General features: G+C 39.6%; 1 protein-coding gene across 1 annotated transcript in view; it reads left to right on the forward strand.

Moving 5' to 3' along the window:
• The window catches only part of EXT2 (exostosin glycosyltransferase 2), a 106,536-nt gene that overhangs the window by 76,410 nt on the left and 8,435 nt on the right, over positions 1-21,691 (forward strand). The window contains exons 10-13 of the mRNA XM_084631674.1: positions 3,475-3,641; positions 14,653-14,796; positions 16,134-16,262; positions 17,376-17,458. Coding sequence (XP_084487800.1) covers positions 3,475-3,641; positions 14,653-14,796; positions 16,134-16,262; positions 17,376-17,458 — 523 coding nt within the window. The remainder of the gene's footprint in view (positions 1-3,474; positions 3,642-14,652; positions 14,797-16,133; positions 16,263-17,375; positions 17,459-21,691) is intronic.

The raw sequence follows: 21,691 nt of genomic DNA on the forward strand, positions 1-21,691 counted from the left end.
TTCTCCTAATTTCCAAAATGAGCTCAGCGGCCTCCATGCTTGCCTTGGTATGGCGTCCGCACAGAAAGAAGGCGCGGAACGATTGTCTGCCGTTGCTCTGACGGAGGGAGGGGCGACTGACGACACGGCTTACAGGGTTGGCTTCAGGGAGCTAAAATCAACAAAGGGTGTGCCTGTACATCAAGGAGTATTTCAGGCAGGACTGCACGGAGGGTTCCAATAAGAAATGGTGCACCAAAGTTATCGTTGTTATTGGAACAAGGAGGTTAGCCTGGCCTCTGATTGATACATGGCTAGATTAACCTCGCTGCGCCTTCTCTGTGACTGACTGCAGTGTGATCTAGACAGGGGAGGAGGAAAATGAGTCCAAAACAAATCTGGTCTATTTCTTGTTCTGACCCACTCCATCGATCCTTTACATCTTTGGCTGGCAGCAGACAAAAAAGGCGCGAAATGATTGTCTGCCCTTGCTTTCACGGGGGGAGGGAGGGTGGGAACGGGGTCCTGACGATATGTACCCAGAACCACCCGCGACAATGTTTTAGCCCCATCAGGCATTGGGATATCAACCCAGAATTCCAATGGGCAGCGGAGACTGCGGGAACTGTGGGATAGCTACCCACAGTGCAACGCTCCAGAAGTCGACGCTTGCCTCGGTACTGTGGAAGCGCTCCGCCGAGTTAATGCACTTAATGCACTTAGAGCATTTTCTGTGGGGACACACACACTTGAATATATAAAACCGATTTAAAAAAAACCGACTTCTATAAATTCGACCTAATTTCGTAGTGTAGACATACCCTTGGAATGAAGTGGCTGTGTGTTCCCCTGTGGTACTAGCAGTATTACAGTGTGTCTGCTCTTTAATTAGGTTCTGAACTCATTTTAGTGTTAATGGACTAACAGTGGGAATGTCTGTTTATTTGCAAGTCGTAAAAAGAAGCAGAGCTGGAACTCAACTCTGGGGGCTGATTCTGGACTACTATGGAGTTGGGAATGTGTGCATGTATAATTTGTACATCCTTCTCCACTGCGTTCATTGTCACTGCTGGCGACATCCAATCTTGATTTGAAGACTTCAAAAGGAGAATCCACCACTTCTCTTGGTAGTTTGTTCCAGTGGTTAATCACCCTCACTGTTAAAAATAAGGTGCATTTTTTTTTAAATTTGTCGGGCATCCGCTTCCAAAAATTGGTTCTTTTTATGTTTTCTTCACTCAGTTGAAGACCCCTTTAGTACCCAGCCTTTTCTGCCCATGAAGGCACTTGTACACTGTAATCAAGTCATCTCTCTTTTTGATAAACTAAACAGATGGCATTCTTTAAGTATGCCACTGTTTAAGGCATTTTCACCAGCCTTCTAATCACTTTTGTGGCTATTTTCTACAGCTGCTTCAGATTTTCCACATCCTTTTTAAAATGTGGACAATAGAACTTCCTGTTGGTCTCACCCCAAAAATATAACACAATCCAATGGCTGGAAGTTGAAGCTATATAAATTCAGGTGGGAAGTAAGGTGTAAATTTTTAAGTGAGGGTAATTAACCATTGAAACAGTTTACTAAAGGTTGTAGTGGATTCTCCGTCACTGACCATTTTGAAATCAAGATTGTATTTTTTTTTCTAAAAGCTCTGCTCTAGGAATTATTTTGGGGAAGTCCTGTGGCCTGTGCCATACAGGAGGTCAGACTATATGATCACACTGGTCCCTTCTGTCCTTGGAATCTATGAATGTCCTATACAGAGGTAAAGTCCCCTCCCTGCTTTTACTCATACTCTTCTCTTTAGATATCCAAAGATCACACTGGGCTTTTTTTGCCACAGCATTGTACTGGGAGCTCATGTTGAGTTGCTTGTCAACTGTGATCCCTAAATCCTTTTCGGAGTCACTGCTTTCCCAGACAGACTCCCCGTTCTGCCAATCTTTGTGCCCTCTGCAGATTTTATCAGCAGCGATTTTATATGTGCTTGTCGAGGTCGTTGAAAATGTTGAATAACATCAGGTCTACTACCAGTCCCTGCAGTACCCTGTTAGATGCATCCTCATTCAATTATGATTCCCCATGGACCTTATGAGGTCTGTAAGTTAGCCAGTTCTTAATCCATTTAACATGTGCCTCCCTACTTTTAATGGTCTTGTATCTTGTTACTCCCTTGCCTACTCCACTCCACCATTCATACCAATCTTCAATGTCCAAATTGTCTCTTTTCCCACAAATGTCTGTATCATCTTCTGCACTCTCTTCTGCACCCTCCTTCATGAGGTCAGTACCCTCTCTCCTCATTCCAATTGTCCTAAAAAAAGCCTGTGACTACAAGAGATCAGCCCGCCAGCGTTGGCTGGGTTGTGGAGTAGGCAAGGTTAGCTATCTATTTATTTTATTTTAAAAAGCTTTTAGATAATTTGATACTGTTGCAAACCATCACTTGTGCAATAGCAACCATTGTTAACCTTTTGCATTAGAAAGATTGTTTTTAAACATGCAAATTTAGAAAATGAAGAGTTGATGCTTAATATTGAAATCTTAGCTCTATTACTTTGTGCTTGTTACAATATTTTTAATTACTCAAGCGGTCTCTGATAGAATAGAATACATTATGCAACAATAGATGCACGTGTAGTATGTTGTAATATATTGTAACTGCAAATAAGTGTTAATACAGTTGTTTTAGTTATCAAATTTAAGCACAGAAACCCAAACTGTAATATTCTCATAGCAAAGCTGACATGTTCCATTTGTACATGTATACTTTATTACTAGTTAAACCATTTTGTATAGTTTGTCAGTTAGTGTAACGGTGCCTTACTTTCCACCCCACTTTCAGTGGTGGAAATCTCAAAATGTACTTTTAGAATTCTTTTTTAGCTTGGTTTAATCCTGATACTTTAGATTTTTCAAAAGAAAACCCCCCATAAATTAATTTTCCCATATGTGATAATTCAGTTTGTAACCATTAATGGCAATGAACCTTTTAGCTATCTCTGTTTTTCTCTGATGCATTTAGAATTTAGCTTTGTTTGGAGCTGTAAAGAGTAAACTTCCCTTTCAAATTCTTTATGGCCTGAACAGATTCTGATGTAGGTGATGACTTTCTGCCTCCCTCAATTCTCCCTACAGTTTCAATTGGATAAAATATTCTTATTTGCTTCATGTCTTAAACTGTCACATAGTATTGCTATGTCCTGTTAAACAGTTCCCACATACCACGCCAGTGGTGGCTGCATTTCAGTGATAGGCTTAGTAACCCCTGTGTATATATGTTTGTAAAAATCTTAATTGCACTGTGGAAAAAATCAGGTTCTCTCTCTTGTTGCTATTTTTCCCTAGTTGAAAATAAGATATAAATCAAACACCCACAACCTTTTCTGTGGGATTAGAATACTGAGGGAAAAGTCAGGTTGAGGATGGGATGCAGTCTTAATAAGAATCAAAATGTAATGGTGAATTCTTTCTCTCTTAATGTTTCTCCTCAGACTCTCTATGGCCAAAGATTCGGGTTCCACTGAAGGTTGTGAAGACCACAGAAAACAAGCTTAGTAACCGCTTCTTCCCCTATGATGAGATTGAAACGGAGGCAGTCTTGGCCATTGATGATGATATCATCATGTTGACGTCAGATGAACTGCAGTTTGGTTATGAGGTAAGAGGATTACTTTTTTCCTCGCCATGTTATGCTATCTGCCTAACACTGTGTGTGTATATATGAGTATCGCATGGGGAAAAGGGCCAGATGATGAGCTGGTATAAGTCGTCATAACTTCATTGACATCAGTAAATCAGTGCCAATTTACGCCCACTGAGGATCTGGCCTAAAAAAGGTTGGGGGCTCATGATTTTTTGAAAAGCCTTTTAACTATGGTAAAATTCTTAGCCAACAGTAAATACCTTGTAAATGGCCTGTCAGTGCCATGAGTCTCCAGAAAATTCTGTATACTTTAGACAAAAGAAATCCCTGCTAGGTGGGAATGGAGTCTATGGCTCTTCAATTTCAGTAACTTCTACTGGCATGCCAAGTCACAGAGGTTTTGCCAAAGTTAATACCTCAGGTCTGTGTCTATAGGAGAGCTTCACAGTAAATAAGGGTCACATGTGTCCATTCTTTATTATTGCCCATCTTGGATTTGGTGGGTCCAGCTGTGACCATTTGTTTTGTGAACAATAGAAATAAATATTGTTACATTGCTCTAGAATATTTTTAGCAGCTAAGCACCTTCAAATAAATAAATGATTCTCAGTATGCATAACACCTGAGCTATTCTAACAAATGGGAATCAAATGTGACTGAAAGTTTTCTGTTTACTGGTCTCTTAGATCAGTAGCCAGCAGTTGCTCCACTGGATAGTACCTTATCTACACCTCCTTTCTGTATGAAGTAGTGGACAAGGCAAGGTCCAGAGGTTAAGTATTAAGAACAGGAAAGGCCTCCTGAGGGGCAAGTGCTTTAGTACTAGGTGTGGCACAACAAAAAGGGGGATTGATATAGTCTGTCAAATGGAAGATACACAACACACATGGTGGAGGCAGTGAGGACGCAGTGGCTGCTGTTACAGTGATGGTATCAACAAAGAGAAAAATAGAGTCCAAATCAATTAGCCATGGCATTAGAAGGAAGGTGAAATTTTCAAATCTGTACGTAAAACATCTGTCAAAATGACCACACATTTAAAGGGAGGTAGTGAGTTTCACTCGCTTCTGAAATTTAGATTTTAAAGAAGGGGGTTGAAATTTCTCTTACGGCATTTATTTTCTCCTTCCTTTTTTATATTTGGGTATGTGACTAAGTATATAGAATCTGACATTACTATAACACTTGCGTACAAACAACAATGCTCTGTGTTGTGGAAATAGAAGACTTTTTTCCAAAATCTAGTATTAATAGAAATATTAAGTAAATTAAAATTTTCTTTTAAAACCAGGTCAGGAAAGCGTTTTTTGTTTTGTTTTTTTAAATGTATGTATGTATTATTTACACTTTGCTGGAGAACGGGAAGTCCAAATAAAATGACACTGGGCTTAATGCGTGAGAGCTGGACTGTGAAACTGATGAGTTAATTTCATTGCCCAGAGTGAAATAACAAAATCAAACAGCATAAAAGACTAGAAAGTAAAATAAATGTTGCAATCTATTCGCTGTTACTAATCTAACCTGCTAACATAGGGTTTTGTCAAGATGTATAACTTCAGTATCCCTTTAATGTGAGTCCTCTCCAAGTGAGAGAAACTTTTAGCCAATTACCAGGTTTTGGATTCAAGAAGTTATTTGTGGAAACTTAGATATGTTACAATATTTTTTTTTAAGTAGTGGAGACAGAGTACCACATGTCGTCACGGGGAAATATGTCCCTTGGGAGTGTAACAGTTACACGTTAGTATGTGAGACGTGAAAGGAGAACTAAAAGAAGACAATTGTGGGAAGGATTCTTTATGGCCATGTTGGTCTTTTCTATACTATGTTTTACCCTGGATGTTCCCCCCGCATTGCTAATGACAGTTCATCTCCACCATAAGAAAGTCTGCTGCCCTGAGCACTTTAAACTCTGTACTGCATAGAACTGTTCTGAAAAGGGTTAGATAGCAAAGTAGTGATATCACTGACAGCCATCAGAGCCCTATCTATATTAGTGCTTCTACTCTTGCTACCAGCTGTGGGGCTGAACTGGTGATAGTAATGGTGGAAAGTTTTAGAGGAGAAAAATGTAATGTTAACAGAGCTTCTGACTGGTGTGCAACGTAAACACTGCCTCCGTTACCAGTTTAATTCTTATGTCACCAGAAGTCTGGCTCAAACTGAAACAAAAATAAATTCAAGAAAACCTAAAAAGTATCCTAAGTAGTTCCAGAATGAGCCTTCACTACTGGTGGTGCAAAGCTCCGAGGGCTTCTGTTTAAAGACACTACCGCAGGTGATCTTAGGTTGTATTTCAGCAGGAAATCATCATAATCAAAAATAAGGAGCGTGCATATCCAAAGACGTAATACTTTACACTTACATAACAAAGCACTTCACAGGTGTTAAGTCTCTTATGCCCCCATGTTAGGAGATTATTATCCTCATGGGGGAAATTGTGGCAAAAAATAGTGCACGTGACTTCCTCAAGTTTACATTTACTTAGCATCAGGAATTTAAATCCAGTACTCATGATGCCCCATCAGCTCAAACCATTAGAGCATGTTATCCAGTCCAGGGCTTGTCTACATGGAGATTTAGTGAAGAGCAAGCCAGTGTGTGACTGTATAGCACACTAGGCTGTTGTGTGCTGAGTTGCCGTGTGTGAAACAGCAGTATGTCAAAGCCTACTAGGGAACTTCTAGCACACAGAAGGTGACTTAGTGTTCGGCAGGCTCGTGTATTGTAGATTTACACCTTGGCTTGCTGCACAGTGATTCTCCATGTAGAGAAACTCTTATTTGCCTGCTGTGGGCCAGATGCTTGGATTTCAGGACTGCCTGAGTAACAGCTTGCATGGGTGAACTTAGCTGTTTCGATACAGCATTACTTTGTCTGGGAGACATATTTTGCAGTCCCCCAGTTTAACTGTAAAACCATTCTAGTTTAATACACTGCCATACAGATAGAATAGTAAAATACCTCATCAAACATGTATGAAGCAAACCCAGGGCTAGTTTGAATCAATATATTTTTAGATTACTAGTTTTTTTAAAAATGCTGAATCATACAAAAGTATGGCAACTTATTTTACTTATACAATTTTTCCTCTTAAGGCAGCGGGGATGATAAGTTCCTGCTCTCCAGCCCAGAAATCAGGGACTGCAGATTGATCTTCTCTGGCCCTGAGTGTCTTTGACTTGCTTGACAGGCCTGAACTGGCTACCAGATGTTTAAATTGTCCTCAGCCTGTGATAATTTATTTATCTGTTTATGTATTTTACCAGGAAAGTATCTCTTGAGTTCTTGACTCATTTGCAGGGGAATCCAGAGGGAATAGTAGCAGCATATAATGTTACAAGAAAGTTTTCTTTTAAAAGTACGTCTGCTTCTGCTTCAGTCACAAGAAGCATTTGGAAACGTGACATTTAGTTACTTTCTTCGCTTCTCCCCTCATCCTTGAAATTCTGTTTTTAAACATGTGGCAAAACCCTTCTGTCACACAGACTTATGTGGATGTATAGAGTAGGATCTTAAAAAATAAATTAATAAATAAAACTCAAAACAAAAGCCCCACAACTTTGATCTCCATACGATTTCTGCCATAAAAAATTGTAGTAACACTCAGTGTCAGACATTTTTTACTTGTTAAAAGTGAACTTTTACAGTTCAATGATTTATTACATAATGTAAAAACTATAGGCGCAAGCTGTTCCTGTCTGCTGCTGTTATAAGGAGGTATAGGAATACCTAAAATATTGTAAATTGAAATAGGATCTCTGTAGAAACCTGTGACAAAATTTCACAAAAGTAGAGGTAATAACAAACTAAAGTACTAAACGGAACAAGACAACTTTTCTAACCATTCATTAGCCTCTGCTATTTTCATTTCAAGGCAGATTACTAAAAAAGTCAAGAAACTAAATATATTCAGATTATCATAATTAAAAAAAAATTGAGGGGAAATCCATTGGTTTTTACTTTTGAGCAAGGGACTTGGAGCCTGCTCTTTTGGATACAGTTGGGTTGTTGTGTGGTCTCAAGGCAAATTGCTTAATCTTTCTGTGCCTCAGTTTGTCCATCTGTAAAACAGGGATAATAGTTTCCAAACATGGATTTTTGGGAGGACTTATTAATAAATATTTAGTACTTTACAACTTCAAAGTACTGTATAACCATTTAATATTAAAGTAATAAGAAAAAAAACTTAAGATGGAATTACTTTATTCCCTCCAAGCTATTTTTACTCTGAAGTCTTTCAGATTGCATGTTATCTGTATATACCTAGGAAAGAGTTGGCCACAGTTGGTTGGAATTGTAAACATATTGCCTGCTTCTGTTTGATGGTTGTCTTGCCTTACCCCAAGGTTCACTTTGAAGGTCTCAATTTTTCTGCCATACTTCAAAAGTAAAAATCATGGCCTGCTCATTGATGAATTTATTACACCCATTACATCCATATTAATCAAAAAGTGATCTTAATTAAAGTTTTGGATAGCCCCAGTAAAAGGGTGGTTCTTAGTACAATCTTTCTCCCCTTCAAAGCAGGAATAATGTAACCATTTTGCTTTCTAAAAGAGGATTTGTATGTTATGTTATGTTTGGAACCTACATGCCGCCCTTGAGACTTCTCTAAACTAACTCTGCTGTTGCGGTAAAGTTTTTTTTTCTTCAAATTGGAATCATGGAAGGCATCCGTTGTCTTGGTCTGGGATTCTTATTTATGTTGTTTAACAGCAACACTAGCGAGAAAAGACTGCCCATGGAGTGTGAGAGAGAAAGGTCCACAGCCCCGATTTATTGCATTTTCCTTAATCCACATAGGAGAGCCACAGCATTTCACTTTTATAGGACTACACTTTCTTTCCTTCTTTTGGAACTACTTTGTTCTTTCTGCTACTGGTTCTAAAACAGATCAGAAAACTCTTAATTTGGTGCATCCGTTGCTCATATCTTTATTACAATAGCAGCTTTCATCCATTGTGCTCTACAAGAAGAAATCACTCAAGCCACCTCTGGCATGGATGGTGGCAGCTGTTTTTGTATTGCACAGCAACATTACACAATAGTTTGGGCCAAGAGGTAAAGCACACTGTATCTAAGTGAAACTACAGAGGGCACTTTAGGGAGACATAATATAAACACTCATTTTGGAATTAGGCTTGGACACTTGGATTAATGTCCTGTTCTTGTGTAATAGCTCAGTGGTGTGAGCATTGGCCTGCTAAACCCAGGGTTGTGAGTTGAATCTTTGAGGGGGCCATTTAGGGATGTGGGGCAAAAATTGGGGATTGGTCCTGCTTTGAGCAGGGGGTTGGACTAAGTGACCTCCTGAGGTCCCTTCCAACCCTGATATTCTATGATATGCTAGTACCCTAAGATCTTTAATAAGCCCAGATTGTCAGAACTTCTGTTTTGAAATCTCATCTGCAGACTATCCTGACGCTAAAGAAAGATGGGAAGAATAGTAAGAGGCCAGTATGGCTCCATCGGGGCTCTTTAATCACCTGAAAATCAAACAGGAATCCTACAGAAAGTGGAAACATGGACAGATTGCTAAGGAGGAGTACCAAAGAATAGCACAAGCATCTAGGGGACAAAATCGGAAAGACTAAAGCACAATATGAGTTACAACTAACAAGGGACATAAAAGACAGTAAGAGGCTCTATAAATATATTAGAAGCAAGAGAAAGATGGATAGTGTAAGTCTTCTACTTAGCAGGGAAGAAGAGCTAATAATGCATAACGTCAAGAAGGCTGAGGTGTTTAATGCCTGTTTTGTTTCAGTCATCAGTAAAAAGGTTAATAGTGACCAGAGACTTAACACAGTTAATATTAACAACAAGGGGGAAGGAACAGATTAAAGAATATTTTGATAAATTAATGTATTTGAGTTACCCGGGCCTGATGAAATTCATCATACGGTATTTGAGGAACTAGCTGAAGCAATCTCTGCACTATTAGCAATGATCTTTGAGAACTCAGGTCCCAGAAGCCTGAAAAAGAGCAAATTTAGTAGCTGTCTTGAAAAAGGGGAAGCCAAGAGGACACAGGGAATTATAGACCAGTCAGACAAACTTCAATACGTGGGAAAAATACTGGAACAAATTATTAAACCATCATTTTGTAAGCACCTAAAGAATAATAGAGTATAAGGAATAGCCAACATGGATTTGTCAAGAACAAATCATGCCACACCAGCTTCCTTCTCTGACAGGGTTACTGGCCTAGTGCAGAGTGGGAGACTGTAGGTGTGATGTATCTTGATTTTGTAAGGCTTTTAATACAGTCCTACTTAACATTCTCATAAGCAAACCATAGAAATGTGGTCTAGATGAATTAATTCAGGTGGGAGCACAATTGGTTGAGGGACCATACTCAGAGTAGTTATTAATGGTTCGAAGTCAAACTGGGGGATGTATCTATTGTGTCTCGTGGGGTCAGTCTTGGGTCCAGTGCTATTCACGATTCTCATTAATGACTTGGTTAATGGAACAGAGCGTATTCTTGTAACCTTTGTGAATGACAGCAAGCTGGGAATGGTTGCAAACATTTTGGAGAACAGGAGCTGAATTCAAAATGACCTTGATAAATTGGAGATTTGGTCTTAACTCAACAAGATAAAATTCAGAAAAGACAAGTGAAAAGTACTAGGCTTAGGAAGAAAAAAATCAAATGCACACCTGCAAAGTGGGAAATAACTGATAGGCAGTAGTACTGCTGGAAAGGAGTTGGGGGTTACAGTGGATCATGAGTATGGGTTAGTAATGCGATACAGTTGTGAAAAAAGGTAATATTCTGGGGTATTTTAACAGGAATTTTGTATGTAAGATGTGGGACATAATTGTCCCACTCTACTCAGTACTGGCAAGGTCTCAGCTGGAATACTTTGTCCAGTTCCGGATGCCGCTCTTAAGGAAAATGTAGACAAATTGGAGAGAGCCCAGAGGAGAGCGACAAAAATGATAAAAGGTTTTGAAAACTTGACCTATGAGGAATGGTTAAAAAAAAATCTGGGCATGTTTAGTCTTGAGAAAAGGAGACTGAGAGGGAACCTGATAAGTTTTCAAATGTATTAAGGGCTGTTATGAAGAGGACAGTGATCAGTTGCTCTCCATGCCCACTGAAGGTAAGACAAAAAGTAACTGGTTTAATCTGCAGCAAGGAAGATTTAGGTTTACTAGGAAAATCTTTCTAATTATCAGGATAGTTAAGCAGTGGACTAGCCTTCCAAAGGAGGTTGTGGAATCCCCTCATTGAAGGTTTTTAAGAACAGTTTGGATAAATTCCTGTCAGGGATGGTCTAGGTCAGCAGTTCTCAAACTTCATTGTGCCGCAATTTCCTTCTGACAACAAAAATAATACTACATGCCCACAGGAGGGGGACGGAAGCCTAAGCCCACCTGAGCACTGCCATGCCGGGCTGGGGAGACAAAGCTGAAGCCAGAGCCCCGCCACCCTAAGCTCGGGGGCCAAAGCCCAAGCCCAAGGGCTAAAGCCCCAGGTGGTGGCACTCGGGCTTTGGCTTCAGCCCTGGGTCTCAGCAAGTCTAACACCAGCCCTGGCGACCCCATTAGGGGTCCTGACCCACAGTTTGAAAATGATTGGTCTAGGTGTACTTGGTCCTACCATAGCTCAGTGGGCTTGATGACCTCTCAAGGACCCCACTAGCCCTACGTTTCTAGGATTTTACGAAAGATGGCATGGCTAAAAGCATTCATACTCTATCATGCTGAAGCATTGGAAGTATGCTGACAGGTGAGATGAGTACTCCCTACTGAATTGTCCGCACTTAAGGATTTTCTTAAATATCTCCCATCCAAGCCCGACCTTCCTTATCTTTAGAGAAATGTCAAGATCACAAGCCAAAGTGTCAAGGATTCCTAGCAGATTCATACATGGCAGCTAACCCTCAAATCAAAAAAGGACAGTAATACGAAATGAATATTTAGTATAAGGTTAAGTATAAGCTATTGTGAAATCTCCCATAGAAACAGAAGCTGGATGTATTAACTTGACTGTGGAAGTACTTGTGTTGATTTGGGCTATGAATTGAAGGTAGCTATCTGGAGTCCTTCCAAGAACAGCCAGCGAATGAACTACTGATGAACATTAGGAAAAAAACAACATTTCCATGGAGTTCACTAGCAGTAGTTTTAAAAGCAATCTTTGCTTGAAACAACTGGGTTATATATTTTAGCTGCTGCAGGCTGTCAGTTTCCAGAGGCCAGAAGCTAGTGGTGTGTCCTGCATTGGTGCTTTTAGAAGACTATAAGCCACTATCCATAAAACCTAGTTTTTACTTTGTCAAGTGGGACTTTAGCAAATCTCTCACTGAAGGAGCAGCAAAGCTAAAAGGAATATGAAGCAGCCTTTCCTGTGCTACAAGGGCACTGCAGTCCCTTGGGAAGCAGTAGTTGAGTTTAATCCTTCCTTCAGCTGCCTTCAATATGCATGTCATTCTTTGTACAGGAGTTCTTAGCTGTGAGTGTGTGTTACAAATCTGCTGTGTTCTCTCAAATCCTTTGCTGAGCCTCAATAGCTTATGTTGTGGTGCAGTTCAACAGTTGGGGACAGTAGGGTTTTTAAATTTAAAATGTAATAATTAAAAATATAAGTCCTAGGAAAGGTGCAATAGGACTTGGGGGGGAGGGGGCTGTGAGCTATATACTTGTTCTGCTGTGCATTGATATTTTGAAGCTATGTTATAAAGAAGCAGTGGAATGTAATTTAAGCCTTTGGGTTCTTTGGCAGTCACATAGTTCCTTATCAGCTGATGACACCCAGTTACGACAAAAACTTGAGTGCCTCTTCTCTCTTGAGAGCTATAAAACTTTCAAAGACATTTTTTGCCTGCAGTAGCCTTCTAATAGAGAGCTCTCTCACATAATTACTTAGATACTACTGAGATCATGCCCTATAATTGCTAGGAAAGGTGGTCTTACGGGTAAGGTACTGGTCAGAGTCAGAAGATCTGATTTTCATTCCTGGTTTCGATGTGATTTTTGGCATGTCTTATTATCTGTAAAATAGGGATAATAATTTTCCTCCTATGGGGAATTCCAAAAGTATAATAATTGACAGTTGCAAAATGTGTGGAGATCTTTGAATGGAAAGGGATATAGAAATGTAAAATAGTAGTAATGTACCTACAGTAGAAGCCTATAAGAGACAGTTCAAGATCTAGTACTGACTGTTTTATCTTACATTTCCAACATACTTTAGTAGAGTTTTCCAGTCCAAGTCATGTAGTTAAAAGGCACTGGCATGTACGAGGTGCCCTGACTAAGGGAATTGCAGATAAATTGCACAATGTGGCTTTCAGTAAAATAGAACTCTTGATAACCCTTTTGCTGTGAATCCAGCTTTATGGGTGAATGAAGATGGAATGCTTATGGAATGAAGATGAGGCAGTTAAAGGGAATTCCTTGCTGACATATAGAAAGAGTGAAACCTGGACACGAATGGTTTAGTTTGCATTTGCATTTGCACCCCACCAATCTGAATCAGAAATATTTGTGGCCCTATGCTATATTTTAAGCTTTAACAGTCAGGCATCATATCCAAGTGGGTCTGACACTCACTGGGATAAAAATAATGCTGTAAGGTTAAAATTAGTGGCACAAAATAAATGTTACCTTCGTTATTGGCAAATAGAAAATCCCATATATTTCACTAGTGTTTGCTCCTAGTAAATAATTTGAACACTGTATCCGTTTTCCCCTCCTGGGAAATTGTCCGTTGTTTAATGTGGCCAGCATCGTGTAGAATGGGGGCTGCATTAATGATGCCCTGTCCCTGTTCTTGCCCACTTGTGTTGGATCCTGTAGTCAGCTGCAGAGTAATGTATGAAGTGACAAGGATGGTATCTTGATTGTATCCAGCTGCCTGGAACAAGTCAAGGGTAAAGACGCCTGTCATGTAGCAATAGCTTCACCAAAGCACCCATTGAAGAATATAAAGAAATATAACATGTAGCTTTTGAACATGTCCCTGTTAAAGGAAAGTGGAGTATTAGAGCCAAAGTCACTCCTGAGAGCAGATTAGGTTGTAGCCTTAACCACCATGTGTAAAGTTCCATTTTAACCATGCTTGGCTCTTAAACAATGTTAACTCTTTTTGAGCAGAACAGTTGTGTTCCCTTTAACAGGAAAATTGGTGCTGTTTTCCTGTCTTCTTGCATTAATTAAAGAGCCACATCCACACTTGAAAATGTTGGGTTCTTTTAAAACAAACTCAAAATAAAAGTTACTTACATGTATTTCCTTCCCAGACATTCATTATTTAAAAATTCCTTGTTTCTCAATAGAAGCTTCTTCTAGCACTGTGAATTTTAATGTCACAAGTGCTCACATTAGTGTCGCAGAATGAACTGAGTAGCAGCAGTTTGAAAGATGAAGCTGTTTAGGATCATTTAAGGAAGCACGTGGGGGCTTGGGGGGAATGAAGGGGCAGAAATAGGTTGAGTCAGGGAAAGCTTCGTAATGGAGAAATTTGTTAGTTTGTGTTATAATTTTTAAGGGAAATGATAGAAGCCTCTTGAGCCATTTAAAACTAGACTGGAGAAAGCAATAGAAAATAAAGAACAATCCTTCAATGGCCCAAGAGAAAAGAACCCTAATAGATTGGAACCCAATAGGCTTTTCCCATACCTAGCTTCCGAATTTAACACCTAACTCAGAGAATTGGCAGTGATGGGAACATGTATAGAAAATGTAAGTTAAATAGCTATACTCTTGTTCAGAGCTATAAAAACTCATCAAAAGATTTTTGTTTACTGAGCAAGAATGAACTGTACAAAGCATGGGGGCTGAACAGTTATTACACAATGCAAATTTCCCTAAATGTACAGTGCATTCTGCCACGATCTAAATGCTAGGCTGTCTCACTGCTTGAGTATTTTTTTCCCTGTGGGAGTTGGTGGAGTGATCCAGGGAACAGTATAAATGTAACTTCTCTAAGTAGCGTCCCTGAATCGTTTCAACTGAGTAAGCTCACTGTTTGTGGCAGTGCTGGCTTTAACACCTCTGTTACTCTCTGCAGGTTTGGCGGGAGTTTCCTGACAGGCTGGTTGGGTATCCAGGTCGCCTGCATCTGTGGGACCATGAGATGAACAAATGGAAGTATGAATCAGAGTGGACCAATGAAGTCTCCATGGTGCTTACTGGAGCAGCTTTTTATCACAAGGTAGCACTGATTTCCAAGATAAATAGGAAGTGTATGGACTAACATTTCTGATAATTTTTCATTTGAGAATTCAAGTCTTCATTTTATTGTGCTGCTTATTTGGTCATTTACTACAGATGGCATTGCAAAACTTTTAAAAGTGGTATAATATTGATGGCACAGAAAGGTATTGTGTGAATTGTGTGTGTGGGAGTTAAATAGGAAAAAAAAAGAAAAATCAATGTATTTTTTTATATCCAGATAGAGCCCACATTGAGCTAGGTACTGTACAAATATATAGGAAGATGTGGTCCCTGCCCTGAAGAGCTTGCAATTTAATATACAACTTTTGGGAAACTCCTGACTTATACTTGAACTTTCAAATGTCTTTCTCAACCCTCAGTCCATCCTTGCAATCTTACCCTAATTATGGCAATGCAATTGTGTTTGTAAATAAAGGACCATATTTTCAGAAGAGATGTTCCTCTCCTTAGGCATCTAAATAAAGTGGCCAGATTTTCAGAAGGGCTCAGCAGCTTCCGCTGAGAATAAACTGGGCCCATTTGAAAATCTGGCTCTCATGTTTGACCCCTTTCCCTCTTTGTTGTCTTTTGTCAGTGATGGCCTCTATCCACCTTTTTGTGGAGGCACAAAATATTACCTGATGCGTTCTTAGAAAATGAGAAGGTGCAGGCACCCTCAGAGCAAGCAAGGTGCCTGGAGATGCAGAAGAGACTCCAACAATACACCATATTAAATATTTAAAAGGATGGGGTGTGTTTTTGTCCACATCTGTAGCACTGTTTGGAGTTCATTTCGTGAGGCTATGGTTACAGTTTCTAGAGCAATTCAAAAACCAGTTGCAGACCTTCCTAAAGCTATATTCTCCTGCTCTGGCTATAGAAACACCTATTCTGTCTAGAACTGTTTTGGTGAACTTATAGAAAAACACAATTAAATAGTATAAGTTTGTGGGGCGTGTTACTGCACAGTGAATACAGGATTGCAATTAAAGTTTTAAAAGAAGAAAAGCAAATGCAGAAATATTTCCTTTTTCTACACATGGGGTGTGGCAAAGAAGGCATAGTTGTTGTGCACAAATAGAGAGCTATCTTTGTGTGCCTAGCAGGCTAACGCTGTGACTGGCTAAAAGGAAGCAGCAACTCTTTCACTTTTAAGGTGAAATGTCACAAATGCAGCTCCAACCGCTAGACTGTGAGGATCAGGGTTTGCTCACATTCCATTCCTTAGTTGTCAACTGTTCCCAATAACTGGAATATTTTGCAGGGAGGCAGGCAGTCTCTGTAAATGTATTTAAAGTTGCATTCTCCTTTCTCCCTTACCTTTCTATCCTGCAGTATTTTAACTACCTTTACACCTACAAAATGCCTGGAGACATCAAGAACTGGGTGGACGCCCACATGAATTGTGAAGATATCGCCATGAATTTTCTAGTGGCAAATGTTACTGGCAAAGCAGTTATTAAGGTCTGATTTTCAGCAACTGTTATCTGATGTATCTCTCTAATGCAAAAATGTCACAAATTGACATGTGAGTTCAGTTTAGTGGGTTTTGAATATCCTCCTTTATCTGCTTTTTTCCTCTCATTTACCTCTGGAATGATTCTGTTTCCCTTCCACAATAGGAATAGCCCAGTTCATTGAGACTAGCATGCCAATTGGGAACACAGGATTGACTACTGATCATTGTGGCTGCCTACACAGAGAGGATAAGTTAAATTATAAAAAAATATTTGCTGAGTTTGCTGGGAGGAAAAAATCTCCAACTATCCTCACCCTATGTATCTTGACTGGCAACAGCTGATTTATAGGAATATTAATTGCAAGAATGTTAATTGCAAGATCAGTTTTAAATGAACTTTTTATCCCTGAATTAATTTCCTGACATATTTCGACATGTTTTCAGGTCTGGACATTCACTCTGTACATTCATTTCAAAGTGTGTCAACTTGGAATGAGATTTAGAGGCTGCCAGGCATTACTTCAATTAGCAAGGTCCGCTTTCCCGCCTGTCTATCATCATTTACCGGGACTGGTGGCTGTGTTTCCTAGAAAAGTCTTTAGAAGATAAAGTGTGTGTTTTTTCTGAAAAAGTTTTTGAGCTGTACAAGGGCACTGTAGAGTAATTTGGCACCTCAATGCAATTGGGGGAGTCTTGCAGAGTTTGCCAGTCAGCTATTAACTCAAGTGAGCAAAAGAGCGTCTGTTGGATTAAGGTTACGGTGAAGTATGGGAAGCTATATTTCATCACTGTTATGGCTGCAAGAACAAATGGTGTTTATACAGGGACCTTGGCAGTGAGAAAACAGTCATTAAACAGGAATTAAGGAGCTTGTCATCGCTGCCACTTTTCAGTTACAGAAGGCAAAACCCCTCCAAACCATTTTTATTGGGCCCCTGTGAATTTTGCAGTTAACCGGGCCAGATGGAGCTGAATGAAGGAATGGCATGGCTTTTTTTCAAGTTTTCAAGAGGGCTCGACTTACACTGCAGGCATGTTCAGAGGCATTGCTCTACTTTCCAACCACGGGGATTAATATCCCTTCTGTCAATGATGATGTCTGTCGTGCCTTTGTGCAGGTGACCCCACGAAAGAAGTTTAAATGTCCAGAGTGCACAGCCATAGATGGATTGTCATTGGACCAGACACACATGGTGGAAAGGTGAGTGGGCCTCCTTTCATTGCTGAGGGTGCCTCACTGTGATTCCCAAGGCCAGTTTCTAGGTCTCTCTGAAATTAGGATTAAAAGTGTCCACTGCCCATATTCCTGAACTCTGAAATTGCTATCTAAATCTGGTCAACCCACATATGGGGTGATTCCTACAATGCGTAATAGGGTGCACTGCATGTGATCCGTAGTGACAAGTAATCTGTTTAAAGGAAGAGCTTTGAAAGGGCACCCAGTTCAACAGCTCGGTTGTAAAACACACAGATTGTATGAAATTTAGGTTGCCAACAATAGTTTTTATACAAATTTTTCATTTTATGATGGAAATTTAAATGTAATGAGTGTTCAAACATTTTTAAAAACACAGGAAGTTGATAAACTGTCAGAGAGCAATTGGCTAACAAGGATAAAAATGACTGATAAAGGGGAAGTGTTATTGATGCTGTAATAACTGATGTTTATACAGTCTCTTTCCTCCAAAGATCCCAAAGCCCACTTCTCCTGCTGAAGTGCAGTCACCTGTGTGGTTGAACATGGCAGCTATTTAACAGTGGTTGCAACATTATATGATAGGGCGAATTATTTTTTGAAAGGTGATATGTATTTGGAGAGACAGTTTTGTAAAGGTTTTAGAGCAAAATATTGGGAATCAGAAACATCTGAGTTCTGTTCTGCACTCTGCAGTTGACTAGTTTTGTAACTTTGGAAAAGACACTAAAGCTTTCTGTGCCTCAACTTCTCAACAGGGAAAATATTTACTTACCTTTTGTAAAGTGCTTTGAGATGCTTGTATATAAAGGGCTATCTGAGAATAAAATATTACTTCTTAATTATTTGTTTGGAGTTTAGCCAGAATCCCAGAACTGACACACCTACATACCCCAAGCATGTCCTATGAGCTCTTTAGTCTGTTGTGTCTGCTCTGCAGGCCTCGTGGCTATAGTCTGCTGAGTGGTTAGTATATATGTTCCTTCCTTCCAAGATCAGTTATACTGCTGCATATTTTATGTTCCGACTTACTTTTTATCAGTCATTCTCACTTTGTCAAGTGCACGGAATAATTTGGTCACAAACACATTTGGAGAAAAATAATCTGAAATGCACACATGCCTCCCCTTCATGGGAGGAAGAAACAACGGAAGCAATAATGCTGTGGGAGACCTATACTAGTGATGATAGTAAACAACAAATTAGACATGTTTGTGGCTGATAGGGCAGTAAAATAGGCCAATGGAAGTCTTAGCTGCAGGGGCATTAAGTCATGAAACAGGAAGGAAATTGTCTAGCTGTAGATATTTTGAATACACTTATCACCACAACATCTACAGACCCCCTCCACATTGCTCTGATGAGACTGCACCTGGAACACTGCATTCATTTGTGTGCTCTTCATTACTAGAAATATATTGACATATTGAAGTGAGTTCAGTGAATAGCTGCAAAAGTGGTTAGTAGACTGGAAGGATTGAGTTTATGACACGAGATTAAAAGAGCGAAGTATATGCAGCTTTGCTAAATGATGACTAAATGGAGATATAACAGTCTTCAGGTACCGAAGAGTGTAAATACCGAGGACAGAGATGAGTTCTTCACAGTGCTACAAGGATATATTACTCTAGAAGGGATTAAATTAAGAAAAGGAAAAAGCCAGACGAAAATCAGGAAGTACTTCCTAACAGTGAGATCTGTTGTTGTATAGAATAATTTCTCAAGGAAGGAGTATGGAAGCCTTGGGAAATTTAAACGTAAACTAGATGAAATACTAGAAAATATACTATAGGGAACAATCCTGTATTGTCTGAGGAATGGACTACATGGATTTAGTAGTTCTTTCCTGTTGTTGTTGTTTGTTGTTTGTATTGCAGTAACACCCAGGAGTTTGTTATGGGCCAGGACCCTATTACACTTAGGAAGGAAAAATCATATGCACCATTCCAAAATAGGGAATAACTGGGTAGACAGTACTATTGCAGAAAAGGGTCTAGGGGTTATGTTGACTCATATTCAGTTTGTGATCCACTAATGGGATGCAGTTGTGAAAAAGGCAAATACCACTCTGGGGTGTCTTAATAGGAATGTAATATGTAAGATGTGGTAGGTAATTATCCCGTTCTACTTGTCACTGGTGAGGCCTCTGCTGGGGTATAGTGTCTAGTTTGGGACATCACACTTTAAAAAAGATGTATACAAATTGGGGAGAGTGCAGAGGAGAGCAACACAAATGAGGAAAGGTTAAAAAAACTGGGCATGTTTAGTCTTGAGAAAAGAAGACTGAGAGGGAACCTGATAAATTTTTTCAAATGTATTAAGAGGACAGTGATCAATTGTTGTCTGTATCCACTGAATGTATGACAACAAATAACTGGCTTAATCTGGAGCAAGGAAGATTTAGGTTGGATATTAGGAAAAATGTTATAACTATAAAGATAGGTAAGCACTGGACTACGCTTCCAAGTGAGGTAGTGGAATCTCCATCATTGGAGGTTTTTAAGAACAGATTGGACCAACATCTGTTATGGATGATCTAAGTATACTTGGTTCTAACTCAGCTCAAGTGGCTGGATTAGATGTCCTCTCAGGTCTCTTTCAGGCTTGTATATCTGTGATTCTATGCTAGTCCCTTTAAAAAACACACAGCAAAAATGCAGGCTCTGTTCCAAAGAACATTATAATTTTATCAAAAGAATATGTTATCTATCATGTAACAATAATGGTGTCCCAAAAGTAAAATGTTACTGACAGTTTAGTGAGTATACTCTCAAACTGTGTTCTTCCCCACATTTAAGTTTCTACCAGTGGAGATAACTAAGCTGGAGAAAGTGTCAGAAAGTAATAGCAAATCAAATTTGTTTATAAAACTACTTGATTGTCCAGCTAGAGGAATTTAGCAAGGAATTTAGCAACTGCGCCTTGGAGAAGAACTGCAGTGATACGCAACTGGGATATAGTCACATTTGATTTTTATATTTTAAAGATGGCCCTTACTCTTTAGGTTGACCTGGCTTCAGCAGTATAAACCATTAGTTGTTGTTAGAGTGTGAGCGGACATACCAACCAACTGTCAGGGTCCATGTAGTCCCATGTTACTACTGTCAATTTGAAATTAGTGGGCGCTAGCTGAAAAACTTGCAGGTGTTTTTTATGGAATCCCATAAGCTACCTATTTGTTTTAATGTGGTGATAAACTACAGGATTCTCAGTGCAAGTTCCCATTAACTTAGCAATGGATAGAATTCTGCTTTGGTTTCAGGGCTTAGCATCCATACCTATAATTCATGCAGACACTGGTCAGAAATGTCAACTGTCTTCTGTTGGGCTTAGCATCCATACCTATAATTCATGCAGACACTGGTCAGAAATGTCAACTGTCTTCTGTTAGGTTAGGAGAGAATCTAAATGAAAGAGGTGCCCATGTCAACAAGAAACTTTGAAGAACAATTCTTATAGTTAACTATGTAATATCCAGGGCCCAGAATGATGCCTTGGGATATATGACAGTGTTCCATAACAGGTCCATTTGCATACCAGACTACTGATTCCCTAGAATGCACACGTTGGTCTTAGCATTTGAGTTAGTACCAGGTCCAAATGACCGGGGATCAAGCTATTGTTGTGAAATGGATGGCATACAGGGCTACTAATGGAGGTAGAGTTTTTGCTTTGGGGTTTCTTTTTCAAAACCAGCACAGTGACCAGGAGGTGGCTGTTTAGTGACATGTGAAAAGAGTTGGTGATCTTCATCCTATTCCTTGAGGACAGATGATCACCTGGCAAAACCATCTGTGGGCCCATTGTTGGCAGTCTCAGCAGGGAGAAAGGAGTGACTAGATGATGAAAACTGAACTCTTTTCTTATCTGAGAGGTTATGCTAAAATTAGGTCTGGTTACAGGGGAGAGAACTGATTCAAAGGCTTGATTGGCCAGAAAGCTGATCCAATCTGTCAAAGCCAACTGAAGTTTTGTTCTTCAATTCACACTAACTTAATTTCATGTTGAGCACAATTCTGTGTTGTTGGCAAAGTAAGGAAAAGATGAAATAATTCTTGGAAGCAAAGATGCGTGTGTTAATTTAAATGTGCAGAGCTATGAAAGCTGGCGAGCCAAAACACCTGCTCCTCTGTATGAGATAACCTACTATGTTTTCTTGGCTTCCTAGCATAAAATGTTTAATGCTTTAGGTGTCTGTGTTGTTTTGTGTTATCCAGAATTGGCAGATCCTGCAGAATG

Source organism: Lepidochelys olivacea (genome assembly GCF_965140295.1).
Source record: "Lepidochelys olivacea isolate rLepOli2 genome assembly, chromosome: 6".
NCBI lineage: Eukaryota > Metazoa > Chordata > Testudines > Cheloniidae > Lepidochelys > Lepidochelys olivacea.